The 25,907-nt window shown below is 42.5% G+C and overlaps 1 protein-coding gene across 3 annotated transcripts in view; it reads right to left on the minus strand.

Moving 5' to 3' along the window:
- Window positions 1-25,907, minus strand: part of KALRN (kalirin RhoGEF kinase) — a 732,870-nt gene that overhangs the window by 359,085 nt on the left and 347,878 nt on the right. For all 3 annotated transcript variants that reach the window (XM_054043354.1, XM_054043355.1, XM_054043353.1), the window contains exons 8-9: window positions 19,352-19,483; window positions 10,805-11,035 (exon numbers count right to left, since the gene is read on the minus strand). In XM_054043354.1, coding sequence (XP_053899329.1) covers window positions 10,805-11,035; window positions 19,352-19,483 — 363 coding nt within the window. The remainder of the gene's footprint in view (window positions 1-10,804; window positions 11,036-19,351; window positions 19,484-25,907) is intronic.

Here is a 25,907-nt window from a genome sequence, read left to right on the forward strand (position 1 = left end):
AAAGAATTTCCTGAGCAAATATAATTAAATGAAAATGTTATCATTTAAAAACAGTTTTTTTGTGAATATTTTTGGCACAGAAAATGCCAGGTAACATTGAGCTGTATTTAAGGAGCATTGTTAGAAGTTCAGAACAGTCCTTTTTGTTTTTCTTTGGGTTGCAAAGTATTTAAAGCAATTAACTGCTCAGGCTAACAGCTCTACACACCTCGAAGGTATTTTTATACCATATGTTCATCAGAAGCTTGCAGGGTGAGTCTAAGCCTCAGTGTGGAAATTTAAAGCCAGACATATCAAAACAGCCTTTCAGCAGCATGTTCGAATGCCAGCATACCAAAAATGTAAATTTCTCTATTGGACAGGAGCACTGCAGCCTATCAAGGGAGCAAATAATTTTCCAACTTTCAATCATCTGTAGCATAAAACACATATTTTTCTTCCTTAAATTGTGTTTCCAGGGTCAGTAACACAGTTCCTCTGTGGCTTCTTCAGCACTGACCACAGTATCAGTGCATAATATAGACCAGCGGTTCTCAAACTGTGGGTCAGGACCCCCAAGTGGGTTACAACCCTGTAGCGGGGTGGTTACCCTGCTCCTGCCTGAAGGGTTTAAAACAGCCCTAGCAGAGGGCTGGGGCAAAGGGAAAAGCTACTGGGCTGACTGGGGAAGTAGCCACAGCTGGGCCATGCCCCAATCAGGCCCCAGCTGGCCTGTATAAAGAAGTCTGGGAGCCAGGCACTCAGTAGTTTCTCTCTGCCTTCAGAGGGAGAAGGGCCTGGCTGCAGGGAGCTAGACAGGGTACCTGTAGGGGAGCAGGGCTGGGGGAAAGGCTGAGGGGCTGGATAGCCCCAGGCTGTGGCCTAGTGGAAGGCCAAGGGGGTACTGGGGGTTGCAGAGGGCAGCCCAGGGCTAGTCCAAGGCAGCAGGTCCAAACCCCCCTTGCCAGTGATGAGTGGTCTATACTGCAGCCCGCCCCAGGGAGTGGGGGCTAATTGGTGACTGGCAGTGGCCTAGTGCTGATGCAAGGTGGGGCTAGTGGGTGGGGGTTTCCCAGGGAGAGGCGATCCAGATCTGTGGGGTACTGCTGGGGGGGCAGCATCCTAGTAATAGGGGCACCAGGTCCTGGGAGGGACATGGGTGCCAGAGGACAAGGTGGATCACTGGCCTGCAGAGGGTGCTCCAGAAGCTGGTGAGCTAATTCCCTGGATGACCAGCAGGAGGTGCTGCAGGGGTGAGTCTGCTTCTCTACAGACCCCCTTTGAATGGGGTTGCCAAGGTTGGCTTAGGCTTGCTGGGCCTCAGAGCTCTAGCCTGAGCACCACTGCCCAGAGCCAAAGCCTGAGGGCTTCAGCCCTGGGTAGCAGGGCTCAGGTTGCAGGCTCCCTGCCTGGGGCTGAAGCCCTTGAGCTTCAGCTGTGCCCCCCCCTTCTCACAGCAGTGAGGCTCAGGCTTTGCCCTCCCCCCCTCGCCTAGGGTAGTGGGGCTTGGGCGGGCTCAGGCTTTGGTCTCTCCTCCTGGGGCAATTTTTGTTGTCAGAAGGGGGTTGTGGTGCAATGAAGTTTGAGAACCTCGATATAGATGCTTGCTAAAGCTCTACTATCAGTCTTCCTGAATTAAAGGAAACATTCAGGAGATGTGAAATGAGCAGCAATTGAAGAAAAACTGGGGCAAGATTCTTCTGTGTAGTGTAGGTGCTTTGTGTTGGGGTTCCAGGGCAATCTGGTCCTGAAGCCCAGTGCAAGGGGATCCTTCAGTTGTATAGTGCCAGCATGAGTGCTCTTATGCCATTCCTCTCTCTACTTCCAGTACAGCAGGGTAAAGGAGGTGTTGATAGTCAGAGGAAACAGAGCATAGCCTGGACATTCCTACGCAATACCAGCTCCTGGGAATGAGTTTGGCTCCCTCTGGCCATTCACAACAGATAGAGCAGCTTTAGCATTAACTTCCAAGTCAGCACAGTGGGACTGGCCTTGCACATGCCAGCAGCAGGACTGGGAAGACCAAATGGGAGCTTTACACCTTGTTCCTCCATGGTTAGAATGCTGTGCAGCTGAGGATCTGTCTCTTAATTTAAAGATAAAGTCCATGTGAACTGGATCATGTCACATGGTGATTTTTACAGTCAGTGGAATATATATTGGGACCAAAAGGGTAGCAAACTTCTACAGGGTTTTAAATAATATGAGAAATGGGGAACTCTTGGAGTTGGATTTTGTTAGATTCTTCAAACATATGATGGAATACACCTGACTTGATTGGGCTTGCACAGGAGAGACTAAGAGCAGAATTTTATGTCGCGAAAGTGGTTTGAAAATTATCTTCCCATGCTATGATTTCAAGATTCCTAAATGCCAACAAAGTTCTGATGGCCTGGACGTTACATGGATTCAATTAAAGATGATGATTTAGAAAGTCTGCTCCTGTGCTTATATGTCCCATTGACTTCAATAGTTCTAGATCAAGCCCCAAGTCACTGGAAAAGTTTGACTGATTACCTTTAACCCATTTGGAGGGAGGGATAGCTCAGTGCTTTGAGCATTAGCCTGCTAAACCCAGGGTTGTGAGTTCAATCCTTAAAGGGGCCATATAGGGTCTGGGGCAAAAATCTGTCTGGGGATTGGTCCTGCTTTGTGCAGGGGGCTAGACTAGATTTTATGGAATACATTTATGAAAATATTCTTAAAGAAATCAGAACAACAGTAAATGGAGGCTGATCTTCAAAGATTGTTATTGCTTTGAAGTTTCCATGAAGCAGTCCAATTGATAGATCATGGTACTGCCCATCTAACTATTCCATGCTCATCACTGTAGTAATTGAGCATGTAAAGCAATTCTAATCCTGCCTGTAAAACTGACTTATGCTGCAATATTGGGCAAGTCACTTAATCTCTCTGTGCCTCAGATTAGCCATATTTACAATGGGGATAACAACACTTAGCCATAGTGCTTGCCACTAAAACATCAACATTGCAAATGCAGTCAGTCAGGGTATACAGTTTTCTCTGCAGTTAAAACCAGGAATAAGGGTGGTACCCTAGACTCTATGCCAGAGTGTGGTAATTGAGAGTAATTACATACTTGTTAATGGTGATCACTGTATTCATCAGGAGTCTAATGAGGATTAGACAAGAACAGCCATACTGGGTCAGACCAATGGTCCATCTAGCCCAGTATCCTGTCTTCTGACAGTGGCCAGTGCCAGATGCTTCAGAGCAAAGGATTAATTAATTGATCTTTGTACCCTGCTCTGAACGTGTTAAGTACTAATACTACTGAACGAATAGTGAGATCATTACTCAAAACGTTTAGCCACAATCTTGTGTCTGGGGCTGTGCTAAGTGGTGCCATGACTGTACAAACCCAAAGAGATATTACAATTCTGTACATCCAGGTGGTGCAGAGGGAACATGATCACTGCTACACACCTTCAAAGGTACATAAAACTCTAGCGGCTGATGTGGGCAGTGGACGGGGAGGCTTGTGTGGCAAACAAGCAGTATTCTTCTATAATGTTTCAAGACCTGCTATGGTGTCTGAGGGGGTGGTGGGGAGTGGGAATATGCAAAAGCTACTTCTAGGAAGAACAGGGTCCTAATTTAAAACCATTTTGGGAATTGAGAGGGTTTGAATAATATTGATTAAACCCCATTTTTATCCCCATGCCCTCACCAGGGGACCAGTCCTGCAGGATGCTGAATGCTTCCTATGACATCAATGGGAATTGAGGGCACTGAGCTCCTCCCATGACCAGGCCCTCTAAAGGGTCTGAAAGTTCTTAGGATGCTATTGAATAATAGCTTTGCACTTGCACATGCCATTAAGGATTTGAGATGAAGAATGATAGCTCATAAACTAGTTAAGTGAACTGTAGTCTACATGTAAAATGAGTAAATGACTAGATAATACACACTTTACTTAAGTGGTCCAATTTTTATTAATTCATCTGACATCCCTTGCCACAGTACTGATCATAATGAATGTACCTAGTACCCAAGTGGAAGAGTCCTATTTATTTCCAAACGAACTTAACAGAAATTCAGCATTAGTTATTGAAAAGGTCCCATCCTGTCAGTCCTTCGCCTCAGAATAGTGAGTGAAGGCCACGCATCTCCTCTGTCTTGTCTAGACTGGTACTCGTATTGCTTAAAAAGATGCTCATTTTTTGTCAGAACAAATAGAATGGAAAGCAAATTGCCATTAAACTGTTGCCAAGTTGTTGTTTTTCATGGTCTGTGACAATGTGGGGATGGAAGCAAAAGAGGAAACCCTTTTCTACAGATTTACTGTGCAAATGTAACACTGACAGACCATGGTCATTGGTGGGCAGGATCCAACTGGGGACCTTTGAAGCTTAGTGCATGAGCCTCTCCAGCATAAGCTAAAAGCCAACCGCCTCTTAGCTAGGGCTGTAGAGCAGACTCATTTTATCTCTCTAAGTGGTCTCAGTGCCACCAGGTGGGACAGAACACCACACCCAGAAGGTGTGTGGGTTACACAAACACTACAGGATGCTTGCTTCATGCTAGACAAGCAATTGTCATGTACTAAATAAGAGGCTGTTAGGGACAAAGTAGGATTTAGAAATTCAGACACATTAAGTAAACTCTCTGAAAGCTATGAAGAGAAACACTGCACTCTATGATCTGTCCAAACTGTGTGCTGAGACATTTATATCATATTGTAAACCAAATGCAGAGAACTGAAGACTGAATAATTGCCAGAAGATCCAGCTTACTGAAAACAAAGACATCTCTATCTTTAGGTTTTGGAGAATGGAAGACCTTTTTCTTTTGGACAATAACTCCAGAATTGGAACATCTACTCACTACTAGGTAAGAGGAAATCCAGACAGCATTGGCCACTTATGCCTAATAAACCAATAAGAAACAGAAGGCTCTGAGGTGACACTATTGAGATTTAAGCTTGGGAGTGATAAACATTAAGCATATTTTATTACTTGATGGAATGACTGAAGGAGCTGTGAAGATCCTTGGTGATGCTTTGAATGTTAATGTTTTAATTACTGATCTGTCAGTGGTTGGCGATAGCTAACTATATATATTTGGGATTTGTATGGGACAGATCTGCTTGTGTGGTACATATTTCACATTATGCTTTTATTCTGCATTTTAACAAAGTGTCATGGCTTAAGGCACATGGCAGTAAATAAGAACTTGACTTGATTATACAGTCCCTCCTTCTTACTGTTTGCAAATTTGTTTTATGAGACACAGTGAGAATGCTTCTTGCAAATAAAGGCATAAAAGGGAATATATAGCCTAATTTGATCGGTCTTTGAAACACACTGCAATAGTAAGTGTTTAGTGTTTAGTAAAAGTGATAGTAAGCTGCCAGAGGTGAAGAGATCAGGAAAACTGAGTGGTAGTGGCAGTGTATACATATAATCCTTCAAAGACCCTTAATCTGAAATCTGGAGAATAATGGATTATAAAGTACCTCATAAACCTTAGCACCCTTCTGTAAATGGGCTAAATAGACAATATGTATCACATGGAGTATCTAATACTTCCAGGTACTGTATACAATCAGGCAGGTGCCATGTTGGCAGTACCTTATGCTCCATGCAAGAGATATATGCTTGGACATGATCTGCTTCTCCAGCCAGTGAAAACCAAACATGTTATAATGGTGAAGTACTTGCCTATGAGGAGATAGTGCTTCCTCCTTCCATCTGCACTTCTCCTGCCAGCCAGCTTTATTTCTGTATTGATTTTTAATGACACTTTCTGTGCACCATCCTGACAAATTAAGTGTAACAGCATGTTAAACTAAACATCCCACAACATATCTGACCACTCCAACCAACCACAGTGAATTATAGTGATGGGTTGGCTACAAAGGTGAGTCTTGCACTGGGCTCTAAAAGCCAGTAAACTCCAGCTCACGCAGACAAATGGAAGAAGTAAGTTCTAGAGCCAGGTGCCTTCCACTAAAGACACCCAACTTCAAGCCCCCAAAATGTGCATATAGGAATGACCATCAATAGGACTTCAGCTGATTTCTGATATCTTGTTAGTATATTCAAGGAGAGAGGGTTCCTAAGGGTGGCCCAGTGTCAAATCATAGGGCTTCTATAGGTGAAGAAGTTAATTTGTTCTTTCTGACAAGATTTTCAAAGTGAACGCTTTAAGAATATGATAGATCATAGAATATCAGGATCGTGGAAGGGACCTCAGGAGGTCATTTAGTCCAGCGCTCTGCTCAAAGCAGGACCAATCCCCAACTAAATCATCCCAGCCAGGGCTTTGTTAAGCCTGATCTTAAAAACCTCTAAGGAAGGAGATTCCATCACCTCCCTAGGTAACCCATTCCAGTGCTTCACCATCTTTCTAGTGAAAAAGTTTTTCCTAATATCCAACCTAAACCTCCCCCACTGCAACTTGAGACCTTTATTCTTTGTTCTGTCATCTGCTACCACTGAGAACAGTCTAGATCTATCTTTTTTGGAACCCCCTTTCAGGTAGTTGAAAACAGCTATCAAATTCCCCCTCATTCTTCTCTTCTGTGGACTAAATAATCCCAGTTCCCTCAGCCTCGCCTCATAAATCATGTGCTCCAGCCCCCTAATCATTTTTGTTGACCTCCGCTGGACTCTTTCCAATTTTTCCACATCTTTCTTATAGTGTGGAGCCCAAAACTGGACACAGTATTCCAGATGAGGCCTCACCAATGCTGAATAGAGGGGAATGATCACGTCCCTCGATCCACTGGCAATGCTCCTACTTATACAGCCCAAAATGCCATTAGCCTTCCTGGCAACAAGGGCACACTGTTGACTCATATCCAGCTTCTCGTCCACTGTAACCCCTAGGTCCTCTTCTTCAGAACTGCTGCCTAGCCACTTGGTCCCTAGTCTGTAGCAGTGCATGGGATTCTTCCATCCTAAGCCCAGGACTCTGCACTTGTCCTTGTTGAACCTCATCAGATTTTTTGGCCTAATCTTCCAATTTTTCTAGGTCCCTCTGTATCCTATCCCTACCCTCCAACGTATCTACCACTCCTCCCAGTTTAGTGTTGTATGTAAACTTGATGAGGGTGCAATCCATGCTATCCTCCAGATCATTATTGAAGATATTGAACAAAACCAGCCCCAGGACCGAACCCTGGGGCACTCCACTTGATACCGCTTGATCATAAAGAAGCAGGTGAAACTGCAGTTCCTGGGACACAAATGCATCTCCTCACACTGACTAACTCTACTAAAAAGGTTGGCAGGTGCATTCTGCATGACCTACCTCAGATCCAAGAACACCTCAGGGATCCAAAAATATTGCAATTTTGCAAGCCTGTTAGACAATTGGTGGACATTCTCCAACAATGGATCAGCAGTCACAAATCTCCCCTTTCCCCCGCCCAATTTCTCAAGTTGCTCCCTCTGCCAATCAGCACCACCTCAAGATTTTTCTGGACTGTGCATCAGTTGGCTCAGCCTCATACAAGGACCTATCTGAGAAAGCCAGATATCTACTTCATGAGAAGATGTATAGCTGAGGGTTATCAGCAAACTGATGGCACTGCATCCCCATATGTATCATAATTTCCCCAGGTAGTTTCATGTATATACTGAACAGGAGATGCAAGAGAATGGGACCACATCAGAGGGGATGGACAGCTACCCCACTGAGCCACTGAAGAACAACCCTATCCAATCTACAAGATCCTACAGATGTGTCAGCTATACCTTAAACATTTCATACCAGTGGCTGCTAATAAATGTAATGATATCAACATGGACATCTGGCCTCTGACCAGAGGCAGATAGTCAACCAAGGAAATTAAATTTGTCTCTGTTAATATATTTGAGCATAAAGCTAGGATAACATATCTATGAAGTCAGAAAAGTCCAAGTGAGCCTGGTGCTGTGTCCAGCATGCCCTTCTCAAAAACAGTCCTCAAATAATTAGAAATGAGACTGGGCCACCACTGTCCAAGTCACTGTCACCTAGTGATTTGCTTCCTAGCCAGAGACCAAAGTTTGTTTGTAACAAGTTGACATCCTGCCCTTCTCCCACTTAGCCTTCAGCAGCCATGAGAGGCATGGTTCCTTGTAGTATCCTGTAGCTGCCCCAGCTGACTCAAGGCTTCTGTACATGAAAGGAAACTCTATCTGCAAATAAAGTATCTGTCTCCTGGCTTGCTGCTGTGTTCCCTGAGAAGCAGCCAAACTAATCAAATTTCAATCAAAGGAGCAGCACTGGCAATGAGCTGAGAGAAGATCAAACATATCACTCTCACTGTTGGAGGGGTATGCGAGTATTTCCTATAGGAAGGATTGAGAGGTTTCATGGGAAGGGAATAATGGCTGCAAAATAAATAAGTGCTAATAGGCCACATTTAGACATCTGGCAGGGCAACCTGCCACCAAAGTATCTGAAAATTTTGCAAGTTTGAGGCATCAAGCATAGACCATTTAGACAACTTTTTTTGATGGATTCTGACATCCCTCTACCTTACTTGGTACATTTCAATCTCCAAATATATATTTTAATTCATCTGTATACTTATTAATTTGTTAATGACAGAATTCAGACCTAAACTATTCCTGCCAATATAAGAATCGTAGCAGGGTGTGCCTGTGCCAAGCAAGATCTATAGGAATGATCCTGAAGAATACTGATCCATTTTGCAAATCATATCCCAAAATCTTTTTTCCCTGTGTAAACTTTTATCTCACATTTCTGAGTCTGTTTAGATGGTAATTTCATTTACTGAGTTATGATGCATTTATCTTGAACACTAAAGATGTTTAAAGCACAAAATGATTCATCTCTTCCTTCCCATTTTATAAGCAGGGTAAAAAGATGCCTCTAACAGTAAGTGTTTGCCAAGACAGAAACTCATTTGTCATTAAGTTGCTGCTTCCTAGATAATAACTACCCATTATAACAAAAATTTGGAAAGATTGCTGCCAATGGAACACTACAAAGCTTTGCAGTGATACATTCTAAAATGATTCTGCTCATGTGAAATTTATTTTTCACGAATGTAGCAGTTCTAATACACACCAAGGACCCAGACCCGCTCTCATTGAAGACAATGACAAAATTCCCCATTGACTGGAAGAGAAGAAGACTAGAGGACTGAATGGGTTTCACTAATAAGCCAAAGCCTGCTTGCTTTATCCCACGAGTAGTCCTATGGAGTTCAGGAGGATTGCTCACCAGAGTAAGGGAGGCAGGACTTGACCCAAAATACTGAAAGAAGGTGTCTCTTACATTAATTTGGACTAGTCTTCCTTAGGCTACTCACAAATCCACTTTGGAATGTAGCACAATCTGTGACATACGGGTGAATGAAGGTTCCTATACAAACTTTAATATGTACTTGAATTTTGCATGTTTTACTTTGATGTCACATCAGAGTACATTTTTGGATTTCAGACATTTCCAGTATATGCTAGTACTGAAACTCAGTACTCACTCAATCATATAAAGATGCTTTAATATGCAGCGTCCAGATTTCATTATCATACAGCATACATATTTTAACATATAACATAAGAAGTTCCTTAAATTAAGCATCTCTTTTATATAATTATGACCTTAACATGGTTGTGAATATTTTGATTTTAAATAAAAGCTGAGCAAAAGTAATGTTTTTCACCTTAGTAGTAAAAACGCTGCCCACAATGCTCAAGCCTGGTAAGAAATGTATCTATCTGCAAGGGAGCGCTATGCTAGCAATTCTCTGTTTCTATTGCCGAACTGTTTATACATGAGAACATGACAGGGGCTGCTAGCTTGTCCCTATAAGTTCTGAGTTCCTGCCTTCCTCACACGCTTATGAGAGCTTACTCCCTCAACCTCTTCCTTGAGTTTCACTGTAAAGAGGTGACTTACAAACAAAAAAGGACTCTAATCTATGCCATATCAGGATTAGAACCCACAGCCCCTTCACTCACAGCAGGCACCATATTAGCAGCACACAACTTTAGTCAGTAGCCTGCCCCTTAACATACCACATAGTTGGAAGTGAGATGACTCCTGCAATGTTTGTTCTTCATGCTTGTGTACAAAAGGGCAGCTATTAGCATGGAACTCTTGTGATTATTGTTAGTTATCATATTCTTATAGCTACTCCCCTAAGAAATTGAAGGCAACTTATCTGTAACCAAAGTTCTTCAAAATGAACCTCTGCATATATGAAGGTTACTGACTTTCAACTGAAGTTCTTTGACATGGACTCTGCACATTTACACTCATGGGATGTGCTGCTGGTGCACTTTGATCAACTGGCTGTCACTGCAGGCACCTGGAGCCCACAAGTTGGAATATGCAGAGATCACTCAAAGAAAAAAAAAATTGTGCTCTACTGTGAAGAGCCTAAACTCTGTTGAACAATATGTATTATTTCCATAAGGCAAGCTGGAAAATGGGGCAATTCAAAACTATTCCACCCAGCCCCCGCCTTTTTTTTTTAAAACCTTGTCACCCACCTTTTTTCTGTTACCTATCTTTTTCTAAAGCACATGCTGTAGCTGTGATAAGCAACTGTCTACTTCCAAAAGCTATTAACCTTGTAAACATTTTACCAAAGGTCTCTTGTTATAAGTTACATTATCAATGGTGGCATCTGACATGAAGAACTCTACGAAAGTTAGTTGAAAAATACTGAATGGTGAATAGGATAGTACTGTGTATCTAGCATATGTAATAATACTGGATGGTAACAAATATCCTCCAGATGAGTCACCATACAAATTTAATGGCTACAAAGAGATCTAGCCATAACACGTATTAGTCCTTCAGACTTTCATTTCACCGCTCTAACATATGACATTACCTGCTGAACATCCTGCTGGAAAACACAGAGCTGCAGCCTTTGATGTAATCGGACTTTTCTGTGCTGCCAGATGCTCTCTAGGCGCCGCTGGTGATGCAAGACTTCATGTACCACATCCAAGACCTGGTGGACAGCCTTGGAATAATTAGCAGTAGCAGTAAGGGATTCAGAGTTTCCAGGGCTCAAGGGACGCTGCAGGACATCCAGCAAAGCCTTCCCATCCTGGCTTACCTGAAAGAAAAAGATTGAGTCTCGAGGGGACAACTTCATTGGTGCTGATAACATTTTCTTTAACATCTGACAGCTTGCAACAAGAATAGTCTCATCTTCCCAATTCTTCCCCGCCACCCACACCCCAATACATGGCTCTGTTAGAAGGAAAAGACAGGAAACCTTGAGCAATTTATTTTTTTGATTTTTACTTATGTATTCATCACCTGCCTCAGTTTCACAGTGGACCTACTGTGCTGCTCAGTAGGATCTCAGGAACAGAACTGACAGGTCCATATAAGGCAACAGACACCTAGATAGATACTGAACTACTGCATGTTTCGCAGACATTTGGGCACTGAAAATTAATTGTCAAATAATGTTGTGTTATGAGTGGTGTTTGGAGGCAGGAGACATATAGACACATTCTGGTGAGGAGGTGGCATTTTCCGAAATACACAGATGACTAAAACATTCACAGTCGGTATGGTAAAAGAGAGTCATTTCTTTGTGAGCTTATGACGTATGAATGCAAATTTTAAAAGGTGAAATTCATGCTCTCCTTCACTCAGTAAGATAAGAGAAAATAAATTAGTAAATGGTAGTACTAACCTTCTTCAAAGTATCTTTTCTTCCCCATGAATAGTTCAGAGAAAATTACAGGCCTACATTTTCAATGGGCCTGAGAAACTTGCATGCAAATGTTGCAAGTGAAATCATTTTCACATAGGGTTTCTATGCATGCAAAAGAATGCATCCAAATTGTATTTCTTGTGTATTTCATGGAACCCACTGAAAATTTCAGCCATAAATGCAAAACGTAAATGAACTACAACTATCTTAATTTAACAAATGTGGGTGTTGGAGTCTTGTAAGAAGGGATTTGAGAAATACATGGATAGTCAATGTGTGGTTCTGATATCAGTTACTAATATAAAGCACTCTATAAGTACTAAATAGAGCTATGGACAGAATGCAAATTCAGTTTTATAGAGGCTTTTGAGATTTCAAAATATATTTTCATTCCAATTAGGAACAAAGCCTGAACATTTCAAAATTCTTCACAAAAGAACATTTCAGAAAAAAAATTATTTCAGATCAGAGTTTCATTTCAATTTAGATGTCTTAAAAATGATATTATATAAAACAATTAAAAAAATTCTCATCAAAAAGTCATTTCAATAGAAACAAAACAAAAGTTTTGTTATGGAAATGTTAGAAGAGGATGATTCAACATTGTTGGAACTTTATTCCCTTTTTTAGTTCTGTAAATAAATTTAGGCAAAATTGACATGATTTTGCAAAACATTTAGATTTCAATAGAAAATGGTTCTCTCAAAGTTTTTCTGACCATTTCTACTACTTAGTATTATCAGTACATCTCAGAATATTTCTCAAAGATGGATAAGTGTCATTATCCCTATTTTACAGATAGGGATATTGATGTATTGAGAAATTAAGTGACTTGCCCATAGTCATACAGTAAGGCTGTCACAGACACTCCTGATTCCCAATCCCATGCACTTTCCACAGATCATGCTGCTTCCCAATCAGTTACAGGAGAATATATCTGGAATAATGTCAGTGAAATCAATGGCATTATTTTAGATTTATACTGGTTTTACCAGGAACAGAAGGTCACCGATGGTTGTAAAATATGCTATGGCAAATCTCTGCAGTTTTATAAACACAAAGGACAGTTTTGAACTAGATTAGGAAAGATTAGGGAGCTCTGTGGGTGGGTGGGTGGAAGGGTAATACTCAAATTCCTTTGCTCATGAAAATGGGCAGGAGCAACCTATGCATGCTGGAGTCAGGGAAGCTGCAGCCTGCTGGGGACACAGATGATGGAGTTGCAATAGGGATGGCAAAAGAAAATGATGATACAGATGAGGATTTCAGCAGAGAAAGTTGAGGCATATACAAATAACGTTGTCAAAGTGGGGATAACCAGGTGGACCATACATTTTTAGTCTCTGAGGTGCCACAAGGACTCCTTGTTGTTTTTGCTGATGCAGGTTAACACGACTACCACTCTGAAAACTGCATTTATGGACATGCTCTCTTCTGGAGAACATTTCTGGAAATGTTCTGTCGAAGTTCAGGGCTAGCTTCTCCTTTGGCCCCTCTCAGTCTCTGTAAGTGCAGTCCCCTAAGGTGTTAGGCCACTTGCCTTCATCCGTCCCACAATTCTCACTCTCTTTAAATTGGATGCCGGGGTACAGTACCATGTGTACTAGCCATGAGTGCTCAAGCAGGCCCAACTGGATTCAACTGTCCTATAAGATTTCCCTTTAGGAGCTGTGATCAATGTGCACATACAGTAAACCAAACAAAGTTATCGTTAATCTCAACAGCAGGAACACAGTGAAACAAGAAAAAGGGTTTCTTACACAACAGTCTAGTTGCATCTGTCTTACCTAAAGCTTAGGTAGATCTAGCTTACCCCAGTACCCAACCCGGAGTCTGAGGGGACAGTCCGCTCACCTGTAATCTTGCTCCCCCGCCCCTCCAGAGCATCAGAGACTCAGGTTTGTATCCACTTCAAAGGCCTTTGTTTCAGCTTCCAACCTGAAGGGCCCCTGACGTTAGAAGCTGGCCCTTTGCCCAGTGGGACCTACCCCATTGTGACGGTTCCCCCTATAAGGCTTTATGGAATATGCTTATGAATGTATATATGACATAACTAGAATATGTTTTGTGCTATATATGCCATGTAACATATCTCTGTAAAGGTTATGATCTATAGTACTGAATCTATTAATCCTATTTGTATGCATGTATCATTTTTGTACTTGAAGTTAGGGATATTGGCTGTATACTTGCTTGATTTTAACTAGCCTGGTAGAGAATTTGTTCAGCTTCTTGAGAAAAGTGCAAATTAAGTGCCCAATCAAAAACCACTTAAGCCAACAATGAACTTGAAGATGCCCATCCACATCTGACCCTTCCCAGGAATGTGGCTTGGCTGGTAAAAACGGAGTCATGCATGGACATGTGGCTTGCCCATGTGACTCAAAAACTCCATCTTGGAGCTGGACTTTGCATAGGAGTGAGGAGGGGGGTCTCCACCCACAAGAGAAAGTCTATTTAACCCCCTTGGAGACCCTTCCATTTGATCTTCAGCTGGCTAAAGAGAGAGCCTCTCCACCCCCAAGGATACCTGAAAGAAACTGGAACAAAGGACAGTAACTACAGCGGGTATGAGTGATTGCTGGACCCAGACTAGCAGGAGACTAGTCTGTAAAAGGAAGCTTACTGGAACCGGTGAGGTTTTATTTGTATTCAGTTTCTTAGACATAGACTTGTGTGTTCTATTTTATTTTACTTGGTAATTCACTTTGTTCTGTCTGTCACTACTTGAAACCACTTAAATCCTACTTTCTGTATTTAATAAAATCACTTTTTACTTATTAATTAATTTAGAGTAGGTATTAATACCTGGGGGGCAAACTGCTGTGCATATCTCTCTATCAGTAGCAACCTTGCATCCGAAGAAGTGAGGTTTTTACTCACGAAAGCTTATGCCCAAATAAATCTGTTAGTCTTTAAGGTGCCACCAGACTCTTTGTTGTTTTTGTAGATACAGACTAACACGGCTACCCCCTGATACTCTCTATCAGTGTTATAGAGGGCAAACAATTTATGAGTTTACCTTGTATAAGCTTTATACAGGGTAAAATGGATTTATTTGGGGTTTGGACCCCAATGGGAGTTGGACATCTGAGTGTTAAAGACAGGAACACTTCTGTAAGTTGCTTTCAGTTAAGCCTACAGCTGTTAGGGGACGTGGTTCAGACCCTGGGTCTGGGTTTGCAGCAGGCTAGCGGGTCTGGCTCAAACCAGGGAAGGCACTGAAGTCCTAAGCTGCCAGGGCAGGAAAGCAGGGGCAGTAGTAGTTTTGGCACATCAGGTGGCAACCCACAGGGGGTTTCTGTGATCCAATCCATCACAGTGAGGTTAGAAGCTTGCCCTTTGCCCAGTGGGACCAACCCGATATTTACCTCCCATAAGGCCAGAGCTAAACTTCAAAGGGAATGATGCCTGTATTGTCCCATTAAGTATCAGTCTTGGTCTGCTTTCCTGCCAACCTGCTCCTGCTGGAATTAACCCTCTTGGTAATTATATAACAAATAAATAATAATAGTCAAACAGAGGTACACATAATATTCATAAAATATTAGAGGAGTTTTTCCAAGTCCTTCACACCTTCTATGACTCATTGACCTTTCTTCAGTTCAAAAGTTTCTGTTCCAAAAGTGTTTTTTATGAATGCTATACCACCCCCCAACCAATAGACATGAAAGAGCTGTGTACTGAAAGATTTGCTAATGAATGGATTTGAAAAGATAAATGAATAGTTTCACCAGTCTGGGAAGCAAGTTATAGTGCTTTTTCAATCACTTTCAGAGTTCTCCTCAGAACTGAAAAATAAGTCATTGAATTGCCTTTCATGTGAATGCTTTGCATTTTTCAAGGATTGTTCAAGGACAGAAGCATTAACATTCCTGCTTAGCAGGTCACATCACAACTTTAAAAAAAGCCAATCTATGGGAAATACACTTGAGCACCATCGGTAAAACTCACCCAATGCAGAAAATAAGCAAAGGTTCTATGCACTATTTGCATTCCACTTATACCCTATTTTGAAGGCTTAAATGTGCATAGACCTCATGCTGTACCTACGCCCACGAAGAATCTCACCCCCTGTGAATTACACATAAGAACTCTATATATGAACAAATTAGTCTGATTCATGCTTCTTTCTTGTTTGCATTGAAAATTACAATCTGGCTCCCAGACACTCCAGGTGTTACTATGAACTTTTTATATAGCTAGAAATGAATTTTAAATCCCAAGTATCCTACCAGTTGGGCCTGCAGAATGCTGAGAGCCTAGCAAGTGACCAGACTAAGGTTCCCTCTGCAAATTAGTGGATATAGCTGAGCTAAGTCAGGGAATGGTCTTCACAGCAGATGCATTGTGCCTCTTGGGACAAAGAATGAACTAGACTTGATGCAATCACATTTAGCAAGATGTTGTACTCATCAACACCAATTGGGCTTGACTCTAGAATCCTGTATTCTCCTCATCCTTCTCCTTTCCCCAGCAATCAGTACTAACATCAAGAGTGATTTAAAAAAAAAAAAAACAACAGGTTGAACTAAAGGGGGCATCTCAATTACATTTGTGTGACACAACATTCATTGATCATATTGGCAGTATAAAACAAACTCCCACAGGCCAGAGAAACCCCTGAAAAATTCCCCCTGTGGAGGGGGATATAAAGATGGTGGCTCCTTCATCAGCTCCACCATCTCATCCACCAGAGTTGCCCCACCCAGTATAAGAGGTGTAGAGGGGCCTCTTGGGGGTTCCATTAATCCCAGTTCTCTAATGGTGGAAGATCTTTTGCCAGCAGCATAAGCTAAAGCGGTCAGACCTAGGTAGCTAACAAACTGAACTGACTCGCTGTCAGTCCTTCTTCCCCTCCCCTGCATCCACTATCTGTGAGCTTTGCTTGGGTGCAGCAGAAACTGGGCCCCATATGTTTAGGGCCTGAGCAAAAGTGCAGTGAAGTCAAAGTGAGGCTCTAATGGCACAGTATGAAGCTTTGGGTGAGCAGCTCCAAAAAGCTTCACAATACCTTGTAACAGAAACTTTCAGCAATATAGTGTCATCTGCATTATCTCAAAGAAGGAGTTCTGACTCCTGAGCACCCTCCATTGCATTAAATAGGACTATTGAACTGCAGATTATATACATAGAGATTTGCAACCATTCTGAAGAAAAGGAAAGGATAGCCCATGCCACAATTCTCACATCATTGCTGAGAGTTCAGCACTCTGACTATCCTATCAAGGAGGAGGAGGTGACAATGTTATAATATGTTGACAGGAAGCATCATCTAGAGGAATAAGCCCATGGATGGGAGATGGGACACCTGAACTACAATGCAAGCTTTGCAACTCACCAGTTGGCCTTGGGCAAGTGATGAACATATTCAGAGGTAACAGACTCAACTTCACCTCTGTTAAAATTGTTCAAATAAATCTATTGGGAATGTAATATTTAAATGATCTAAGCAACTATATGTTTAATAAGTCATAATGATCTCAGAAGAAGCTGCAGCAAAAATAATACACATTTTTAAAGGCTGCATTTAATAAGGGCCTTAAAATGTACATACATATTGGAAGGGTTAAGGTCTGTAGGCTAATGGGTAAATGCTTGCTTTAAAAATGCATTCCACTTAGATTTTATTTTTAGAAATAAATATTTTTTAAAAAAGGAAATCTACTCAAAACTTAGTTTAAAAACAATATTAACACTCCGCTGAATAGACAAAACCCATAACAGCCCTAGTTACTTCAAGAAGTCACCAAGATTTTCTCAGTTTGCCTATATAGTCTGCCACACCTACAGTTCTTCTGTACAAGATTCAGTAGCAGTCCCATCTGGGGAGACATTGTACAAATGGTCCCATAATCATTGCAATACCCTCTGGCTAATGTAACTGATCTGGAAAGTGCTTTCAGGTACTTTGAATAAGAAAGATGATCTCTCTAAGCAGGTATCCAGCAGGATGAGTTTGGGACAGAGCATTAGCCTTTGTTCTGAAGTCTTCACTTGAAAGTTAACTATTATTTATATTAATACAGATTTGTGGGATTCAATATCAAAGACGAAAATATCAAGGGCATATAATGTAAGATGTAGCAGTGGGCTTTATTTAAGAACCTTTTAAGCATACATTATGCAAAGAGACTTTAATATACACATTTCCTTATCTTGCTGATATTTAATTGAATATTCTTTGTCTGGTACAGGAAAAGAAAGAAGCTCTTTCTAAACATCTAAAAGAGATCAGTCCTTCACAATTTATATGATGGAAAAAGTAAGGAGGGTGAGCTAGATCTACCCCTGCTGGTATACAGAGGGACAGATTCCACCTGCCTGTTCCAGTGAAGGCCACTGAACCCTGGAGGGTCCTTCTCTGGGGAGGGTAGGCAGTATTTCAACCATCTCTCCTGCAAGCTCTGGCATGGAAGGGCAGTTTTAAGGTCCATTGGGGGGTGTATAGCAGGCAGAGGCTAGGGAGGAGTTGAATCAGTGCATCATCCAGCTCCCTTGGCTACACTGCCTTCCTGGCCTTCACAGGGCACATTTTAACCTACACTGCCCAACAGAGGAGAAGTGCTCAGCCTCCAGACAGATTTTCTGTTGCCTGGTACCTTGACTGGTCCAGTGACTATTACTACAGTTATTGTACATATTTCTACTAGCCAGTTTGGGAGAGGCTTTTGCAAGCACTGTAAGGAACTAGGTCCAGCTCTCTTTGACCAGAAAGCTAGTCAAGAATAATACAGGGCCTTCTGAGTGTGAGGAAGTAAAGAACAAGAAACGAGACCCTCTGATGAGAAAAAAGAAGCATTAAGCAAATTATGACACCTGTAGATTTTTTCTCAACATGCTAAGCAGACAGACTATGGGCACTGGTCTGTTTGCAGTGATTTGCACTGAACGTCAGCTATTTGTGGAGGGTTATTTCCTGCTGCAGCCTGGATCAATTCAGGGGCAAAAGCATAATGAAAATCTTTATAGGATTTTTGCCAAAGTGCCATAAGGCAGTTTTTAGTCTTAGCAACCTTGACATCATCCTTTTTACACAAGCTCTTTAGATCGGAGACAGCCTATTTCTCTACTGAGAGCCAGCTTATACAAATGGATATAACTTTAAGGCACAGTCTTTTACATCTTTTGCTGTAATAAGGACCTGGCATCTCCGTGGCTTCCTGTCTTGGGACTTTGATGATAGTGAAAAGAGCGGATGGCGTGCAAAGTAAATCAAATTATACCCTCTACCCACCATTAGAATAACTGCACTGGAGCAGGGACTCACTCCAAACAGAAAGCAATTTGGTCAGGGCTATATAGCAACTCCACTACTGTAGGATACCTAAGAAAGGTAATGAAGAAGCCTGTCTCTTGGCCAGTCTGTGAGCTGCCCTGGCTGGCTACAGGTACCCCAGAGGTGTGGGGGTTGGCTACAGTTTGTGCTGTTACTCCAGGTTGACTTACTGCACTGGAGGCCCACAGCCTGGGAGCAGATCTGACCTCCTGTGTGAAGTCATGAGTAAAAAGATCACATATCTCTCAAGAACCATTTTAAAGGTTTATTAGCTTTAGCCCTACTAAGCAGTCAAATCAATGAGTCAGTGGAAAGTAAGACTGATTTATTCAATTAAAAATAGCTCCAAAATGCATAATCGTATAGATATTATTGCTAAGCAATCTGTTAGCAGCTGTTAAAATTCTTCTCCTGGAAACACTTACCTCTGTGTAGGCCTGGGTCACCTGTTCATACAGAGACTGATGATGATGGATGGCCAGCTCCAGGTCTTGCATTTCCGATGGGAGGCCTCCTTCACTACACATTTTACACCAGGCATCCACACCTGAAAGGAACTGAAGCAATTCCAAAAGCAATCAGCAGGGTGTTTCAAACTCACTAGCCATTACTATTGCAGAGAACCATTTACAGAGTGCCATAGATGAACGCAGCACTGAGCAGAAGGTGAACTGTGCCAAACCAATACCACAATGCCAGGAGTTTACAAGAGGGAACAAAATGGTACAGACCACACAGGTGATTGTGATCCTTAAACACTCAGAACTTTGTCGACCAGCTGGGCCTAAGGGAGGCTCTAGGAGGAGGAGGATTCGGTTTCTCCTGCTTTACATGTAAAGTGCATAGGCACTTTCAGAACAACTTCAGGAACGCCTATATGAAGGACCTTTGAATAACAGAGGAGAAATACAACCCTGCTTCTAAAATCAACATAAAAATATAGACCAAGAAGAAACAGTCAGTGCTCTAACTGCATGTAATATTGTCAGAACTCCCCAATTGTTTATGCTTGAGGTCCGCACAGGGGCAATTTTCCCACCAACAGCTCAGCACAGCTATTCACCTGGCCCTAACAGCACACACGTGAATAACAGAAAACTCCCATTAAAATCATCATTGACATTCATTTCAGCGAAAGGCGGATTTTCTGAGTGTTAAAGCAGTTCTCAATCCAAGGCTGGCTCAGGAGAATTGGTAATAGGATACCAAGACTTTCACTGCTGGGTCACCAATTTAAATCTGGCCCAGGTCAATAGCGATCAGTCATCAATACCACCAGATGGTGTTGAGTGGCCTACAGTATTTGAAATAAGCTGCTAGTCTCATTCCAGTTGCTAGTGGGCAGATGTCCACATTTAAAAACAAAAACAAAAAAACCCTCACCACAATTGATATGAATTAGCACCTTTGTTGGCAGCCTCAGCAGAGAGGTCATGGATTGAATAGGCTCAGAGGATGAGACATCTTTTCACTCCTCGAGGTCCCCAGCTCAGGGCTGAGGCACCATGGCAGAACAATGTGAGCAAGTTCACACTTCTGCTGCCTGTTCTGTAACAAAAGGACTTTACTCTTCAGGGCTCACATCACTTTTTTAAATGGAGCCTGTGGAGTATGGACTGACATACCTTCTAATGTGTTCACATGTTGCAGACACCTAATTACCTAATGACACCTCATTACTCTTTGTTAATATTTCCTCTTCTTCCAGCTTCTTGTTAAACTAGCCCCCCCCCTGCTTACGGATCTTTAAAGCTATCAATAAAAGAACCACCTAATAATACAACAGATGCAGCGCACCAGAGGCTGAATGTACAATGGCTACAAAACCACCCTCATGATCACAGCTTTATCTGTTCATGAAGTGCTCACCTGTGGCTTGTTAGCAAAGCACTCACTTAAAGCGTAGAACACTCTGAGCTTCAAAGCAAAGAGTTCCTATCCCAATCTCATCTGGAATCAGTGAGTTATTTTTATTATCAGGGTAATTTTATTCACAGTACTGCTTATAGTCAAGGTTTGAAAATGCCTGCATTATAAATCCTTATTTACAAGACACTGTGATTCAGTGATAAAAATAAATTCTGGACTAAAACTCCCATCTACTCCCACAAGGTACCTCTCTGAACAAAAGGAGTGTTTTCTGGAGGAAGGGATTGGGGGTCAGGACTCCTGGGTGCTGCTGTGTACACCTCTGCTGCTGATTGCACTACCTATCTAGGTGACATTCACACACACTGCTGCCCAAAGCCTAAGTAATCAGGGAGACTAGTGCCAAATATATTGGCCTTTGATCAAAAACATGCACCCTAGGAAGCATGGTTTGACTCTGCAAGGTTTTTTAGCATCTAAGTAATCAGGTTTTATGCAGGGGAATGTGAATGCCACTAGCTATCTCATGTCAGGGCATGGGGCTGAACTGAATTCCCTGTAGGAGAAACCAGCATAGGCTGGGGTTCCTGCCACTAGAACGACATAATAATGGATCCAATGGCTTCTTTCCTGACTTTTAATCACATTCTCCCTCTCAGACCAGTGCAGAAACCTCCTGATACAAGCTATTCTGCTCACAGTCCCCAGATACCCACACATTCCCACAATGGGGCTACATAATGAGGAGGACCTTATGATGGTCCTCTGTACCTAGGTAAATTTCCACTTCTGTGTCTCAATTTATCCCTCTGTAAAATGGGGAAAATAATCCTTACTTGTCTCACAGGGGTATTGTGAGGATTCCTTAATGTCTGTAAAGGGCTTTGAGAGTTGCATGTAATACATTGGCTTAGTGCATTAAATCATATCTGTAGTAAGGGCCCTATTGACTATAACAACATGCTCTTGAACTCCTGTGATGGAGGCCTGAGTTTGATGGGGTTGAAAAGTCCTGGGTTTGATTCCCCCGATAGACTGTTGGTATGTCTGGTGCCATCAATCCTGACTCTTCGATAAAAGATGCTATAAAAGTGCAAGTTATTATATAACCACAGCCACGATGCCAAAAACCACAGTGGCACTCAGGTTTAGAATGCCTGTTAGTGCAATGCATCCATGCATGGGTTGGAATTCTACAGCACCGGAGAACAGACCTCTGCCACTTGAGCTAATGGAGTAACTTCATTAGTGCCGTTATCCTCTAGAGGACCAACCCCTAGGAAGGAGTGTGACACACACTTTACTAGTGTGGATGGCAGGAGGGAAAGGGCTCAATTTTAAAAAAAAATTAACTTTGGCAAAGTATTAGTCATATTATGGCACAATTAATTTAGGTACTTTGGAAAATGGCAGAGACATTAAAGTTTATCACAGTATGATACACTATGAAGACACAAGTGCCTTTACTACATGCACGTGTATTTTCATGCTAAATATATATTTACACAATAAAAATCGTGGTTTGTTGTGTTAAAAAGATGTGTTTAAAAATGTAAATAACTAATTAACTGTTAGGTTGGAATGGCAGTTCTGTAAGCTGTTACAGTCTACTGGGTGTGCAGAACCATTTAAATTAATTGCTTAAATACCTACTTATCCCATAGACTGGAACAGCTCCTATTGGGAACATAAAAAGCTGCTTAAATGTGATTTGAAATGATAGATCAAAATGGCTCTCTTAGATAACTGTACGTTTTACCAGCTTCCATGAAAGATTGAAACAAAAAACCCCTCCCGCAAGACATTTAAAAAAACAAACACAAAGCCTCGATACAAAAAGACTGTGTGTTTCTGACTTGACCCAAATAGGCCCTTTAAAGTCATAATAAGCCAGATTCACTCAGGCTGCAAACCCTGCAGTAGCCAGGTCGGGAAGGCCCCCCACAAGAAGGCAGCATAACAGCACACGCTCCTACTTACCCTTCCTCCAGAACATACAATGTGTGAGTGAGCAAGCTGAGTCTCATGCCTGCTATGCCTCAAGGTCTGTGACCCCTGACTGCCTCTCAGGTCAAGCTCAAACATTTTGGCGTTCCCTATTAGCTGAAATTCCTTGTTGAGTCCTCTAAGCGAGAAGTCACTTGGGGGCAGGTTCTTTTTTGTCTCTAGCTTCTTTATTTGCTGGCTCCTTCTCCTGCTTCAGGGACCAAGCTAAAATGTCCTAGATGTACCTGTTTCTGGATCCCTTCTTTCCTCCCACATTCCAAACATTGCCCTGCCCAACCCATTCCTGCCTGTGCACCCCATCTCACACTTTAATATAGAAGTATTAGACGTATAGAAGGAAAGGCCACCCCCCCTCATCCCACAATCAAATGAGGAGATCTCATATTTGCTTAAACTCAGAGACAGAGAGAATCATAGAGTTTAAGGCCAGAGGAGACTGATGATCTAGTCTGACCGCCTATATATCACAGGCCACCACCACCACCTAGCACCTATCCACTAAATCCAGCAACTAAAATTAGACTCACACAGCAGACTACACTATTATGTGTCACAGGCTGAGAATAGGGGGGAGCAAAATGTACTAGTGCCTCAGGTCCCTGCAGTGGTAGGGAAAAATGGCCCTGACTAGTGTAGATCCTAGCAGAGAGCTCCTGAGAGCATAAAGTCTGCCTGGGAGGGGGCAAACTGAATGGTCCATTGACTTTTCAGAGGATCAACATAAACATCCAAATTCTGCTCACAGATGCTGAATGCATGCAACACCTTTTACTTTTAATGGGAGTTGTGCATATGCATTTCTGAGGACAAAACTGGATTCAAAGTTAATGGTTCAGATCTTTGGCCAACTGAAGAAGTTAATTTGTTCTTTCTGACAAGATTTTCAAAGTGAACACTTTAAGAATACTTTAAAACACTTTTAGGAACTACTATCAAGTACAGAAAGAACCTGGTATTTTCATTCCTGCCTCCCTTGACAGTCTATAGGCCAGAATCCCAGCTTGCGTAAATCAGCAGAGCTCCACTGAAGTCAAACAGGAATAAGGCAGTTTCATATACCTTCCTGGAACAGGCACATCCCATATACCCTCCTGCCACAACATGGTGTCAATCATACTTAATAATATAGGACCTAATTCCTCTCTCACACTGGTTTTACACCAATGCACCTCCATTTACATGGGTGAAGTTAAGGAAAATCAGGCCTGTCACCGTTTGGAGTAGGAGACATTGGGAAAACATGCTGTTGAATGCCCTCAAACTCAGACCCTGACCTGGGTGATGTGGGGGGTCTAGTACTAAGTATTTTGGCCTTTGATCAAAAACATGTACTATAGGAAGCTTTGTCTGACTCTCCAAGGTTTTTTTCTACCTTTCTTTATTTAGGGGGTTTTCTTTGTGATCTATTTGGTATTTACGTACCTTTTTAAAAAAAAAAAAAGCTTTGATCCTAGAGCTCTTTCAGCCAAGTTCAGCTTGACCTGTATACACTTGACAGATGTACAGTACAAGATCCAGGAAAGCAAATGTGATTGTGAGGCATGCGAAGACGGAGGTGAAGTTCAGCTCCCAGCATGGTTGACTCAGCCTTTCATCCTCTCAAGCTAGACAAATTGAGTTCCATATAGTTTGGTGTACTGGAGCCTTTAAGATGAAACCTTGAAAAACAAAGGTCCTGCCTGCTCTGCTTAGATGTTACAGATACCCTGGTTCTTTTCATAAAAAAGTGTTGGCCTCTGTGTTTGCCAGGACTGTGGTGCAGTGGACTGCGTGCCAGAAGTTTGATTGCTACGATTCTATTAGACTCCCTTCTGATTGGCATCACAGAAGAAATGAGTTTAGGAGGGACGGAACAAAAAGAAGGTAATGGTCTGTCAGACTCAGGGCCGGCTCCAGGCACCAGCGCAGCAAGCAGGTGCTAGGGGTGGCCAACGGAGAGGGGCGGCACGTCCAGCTCTTCGGTGGCGGGTCCCCCAGTCCCTCTTGGAGGGAAGGACTTGCCGCCGAATTGCTGCTGAAGAATGATCGCAGCTTTTTTTTTTTTTTTTTTTCCCCCCACTTGGGGCAGAAAAACGCTGGAGCCAGCCCTGGTCAGACTAGATTAGGGAGGTTTGACCAGGGTCACTCGGGCACTTGGGGCAAACCACTATGGAGACCTAGGTCAGGCTGTCACGCTCTTCAGGCAGGGCACCACAGACTTAGGCTGTAGCAACAAGTAAGGCTCCGACAGCAAACAATCTCGTGTCAGGCCTCCCTTCCCTCAGGGTGGCCCTGGCAGGCGGCAGACTCTCATGCAAGTCATTGGTAGCAAGTCTCACCAATAGTCTTACATCAGGTCTGCCTTCTCTTAAGGAGGTGCTGACAGGCAGCAGTCTCTCAAAAACATTGCAGGTGGGGCATCAACTTGTGTCCTGCATCATCCTACCTTCCTTCAAGGAGGTGTTAACAGGTAGCACGCTCTCAAGCAGTTCCTTGCCCCACGCAGGCCTCTCTCACAGAGAGAGCTGGATGTCTGTTCTCCTTCCTGTTCTCTCCAGCTGAGCGGTGCTTTCCCCTTCTAATACCTCCTTTCAAATGCAGGTATAGTGGGCAAGGCTGATAGAGCCCATAGCAGCTCAGTAGCCTTTTCTTGGCCAATGAAGGGTTTGTATTCCCCATTACTGATAGGTAATCCGTGCATCAGGTTGGCATGAAGAAGACAGAGTAACACCGTAGGTAAAATGGGTGGACATGACATCAAGGGTGGCACCATTTGAAAAGAGAAGGGTGCAATAAGAAACATGATCTGAGCAGCAAGCCAGGGCAGACTTATTTAGGTCCAAGATGATGTGGATCAGAAATCTAAACCTTCTTTATTGTATACAGGTTGTTAAAAATAATCCATTTCAATAGGTATGTCAGATGGGCATTAGGCTCAGTCTCATACAAAATTCCTGATACCCTACAAAATGTTGGGTATCAGAGAGGTCAAATTACTAAATCCTCAGTGTATAAGTCATCGTTTATCCTATTACAGCTACTGAAGCAAGCCAAATATTTCAGTTCCAGCTGATGGAGCTGTGAGTAGGACATGCTGACTCCCACATCATATTTTTCCAGCATTCT

Source organism: Malaclemys terrapin, chromosome 11 (assembly GCF_027887155.1).
Source record: "Malaclemys terrapin pileata isolate rMalTer1 chromosome 11, rMalTer1.hap1, whole genome shotgun sequence".
In the NCBI taxonomy this organism is placed as follows: Eukaryota; Metazoa; Chordata; order Testudines; family Emydidae; genus Malaclemys; species Malaclemys terrapin.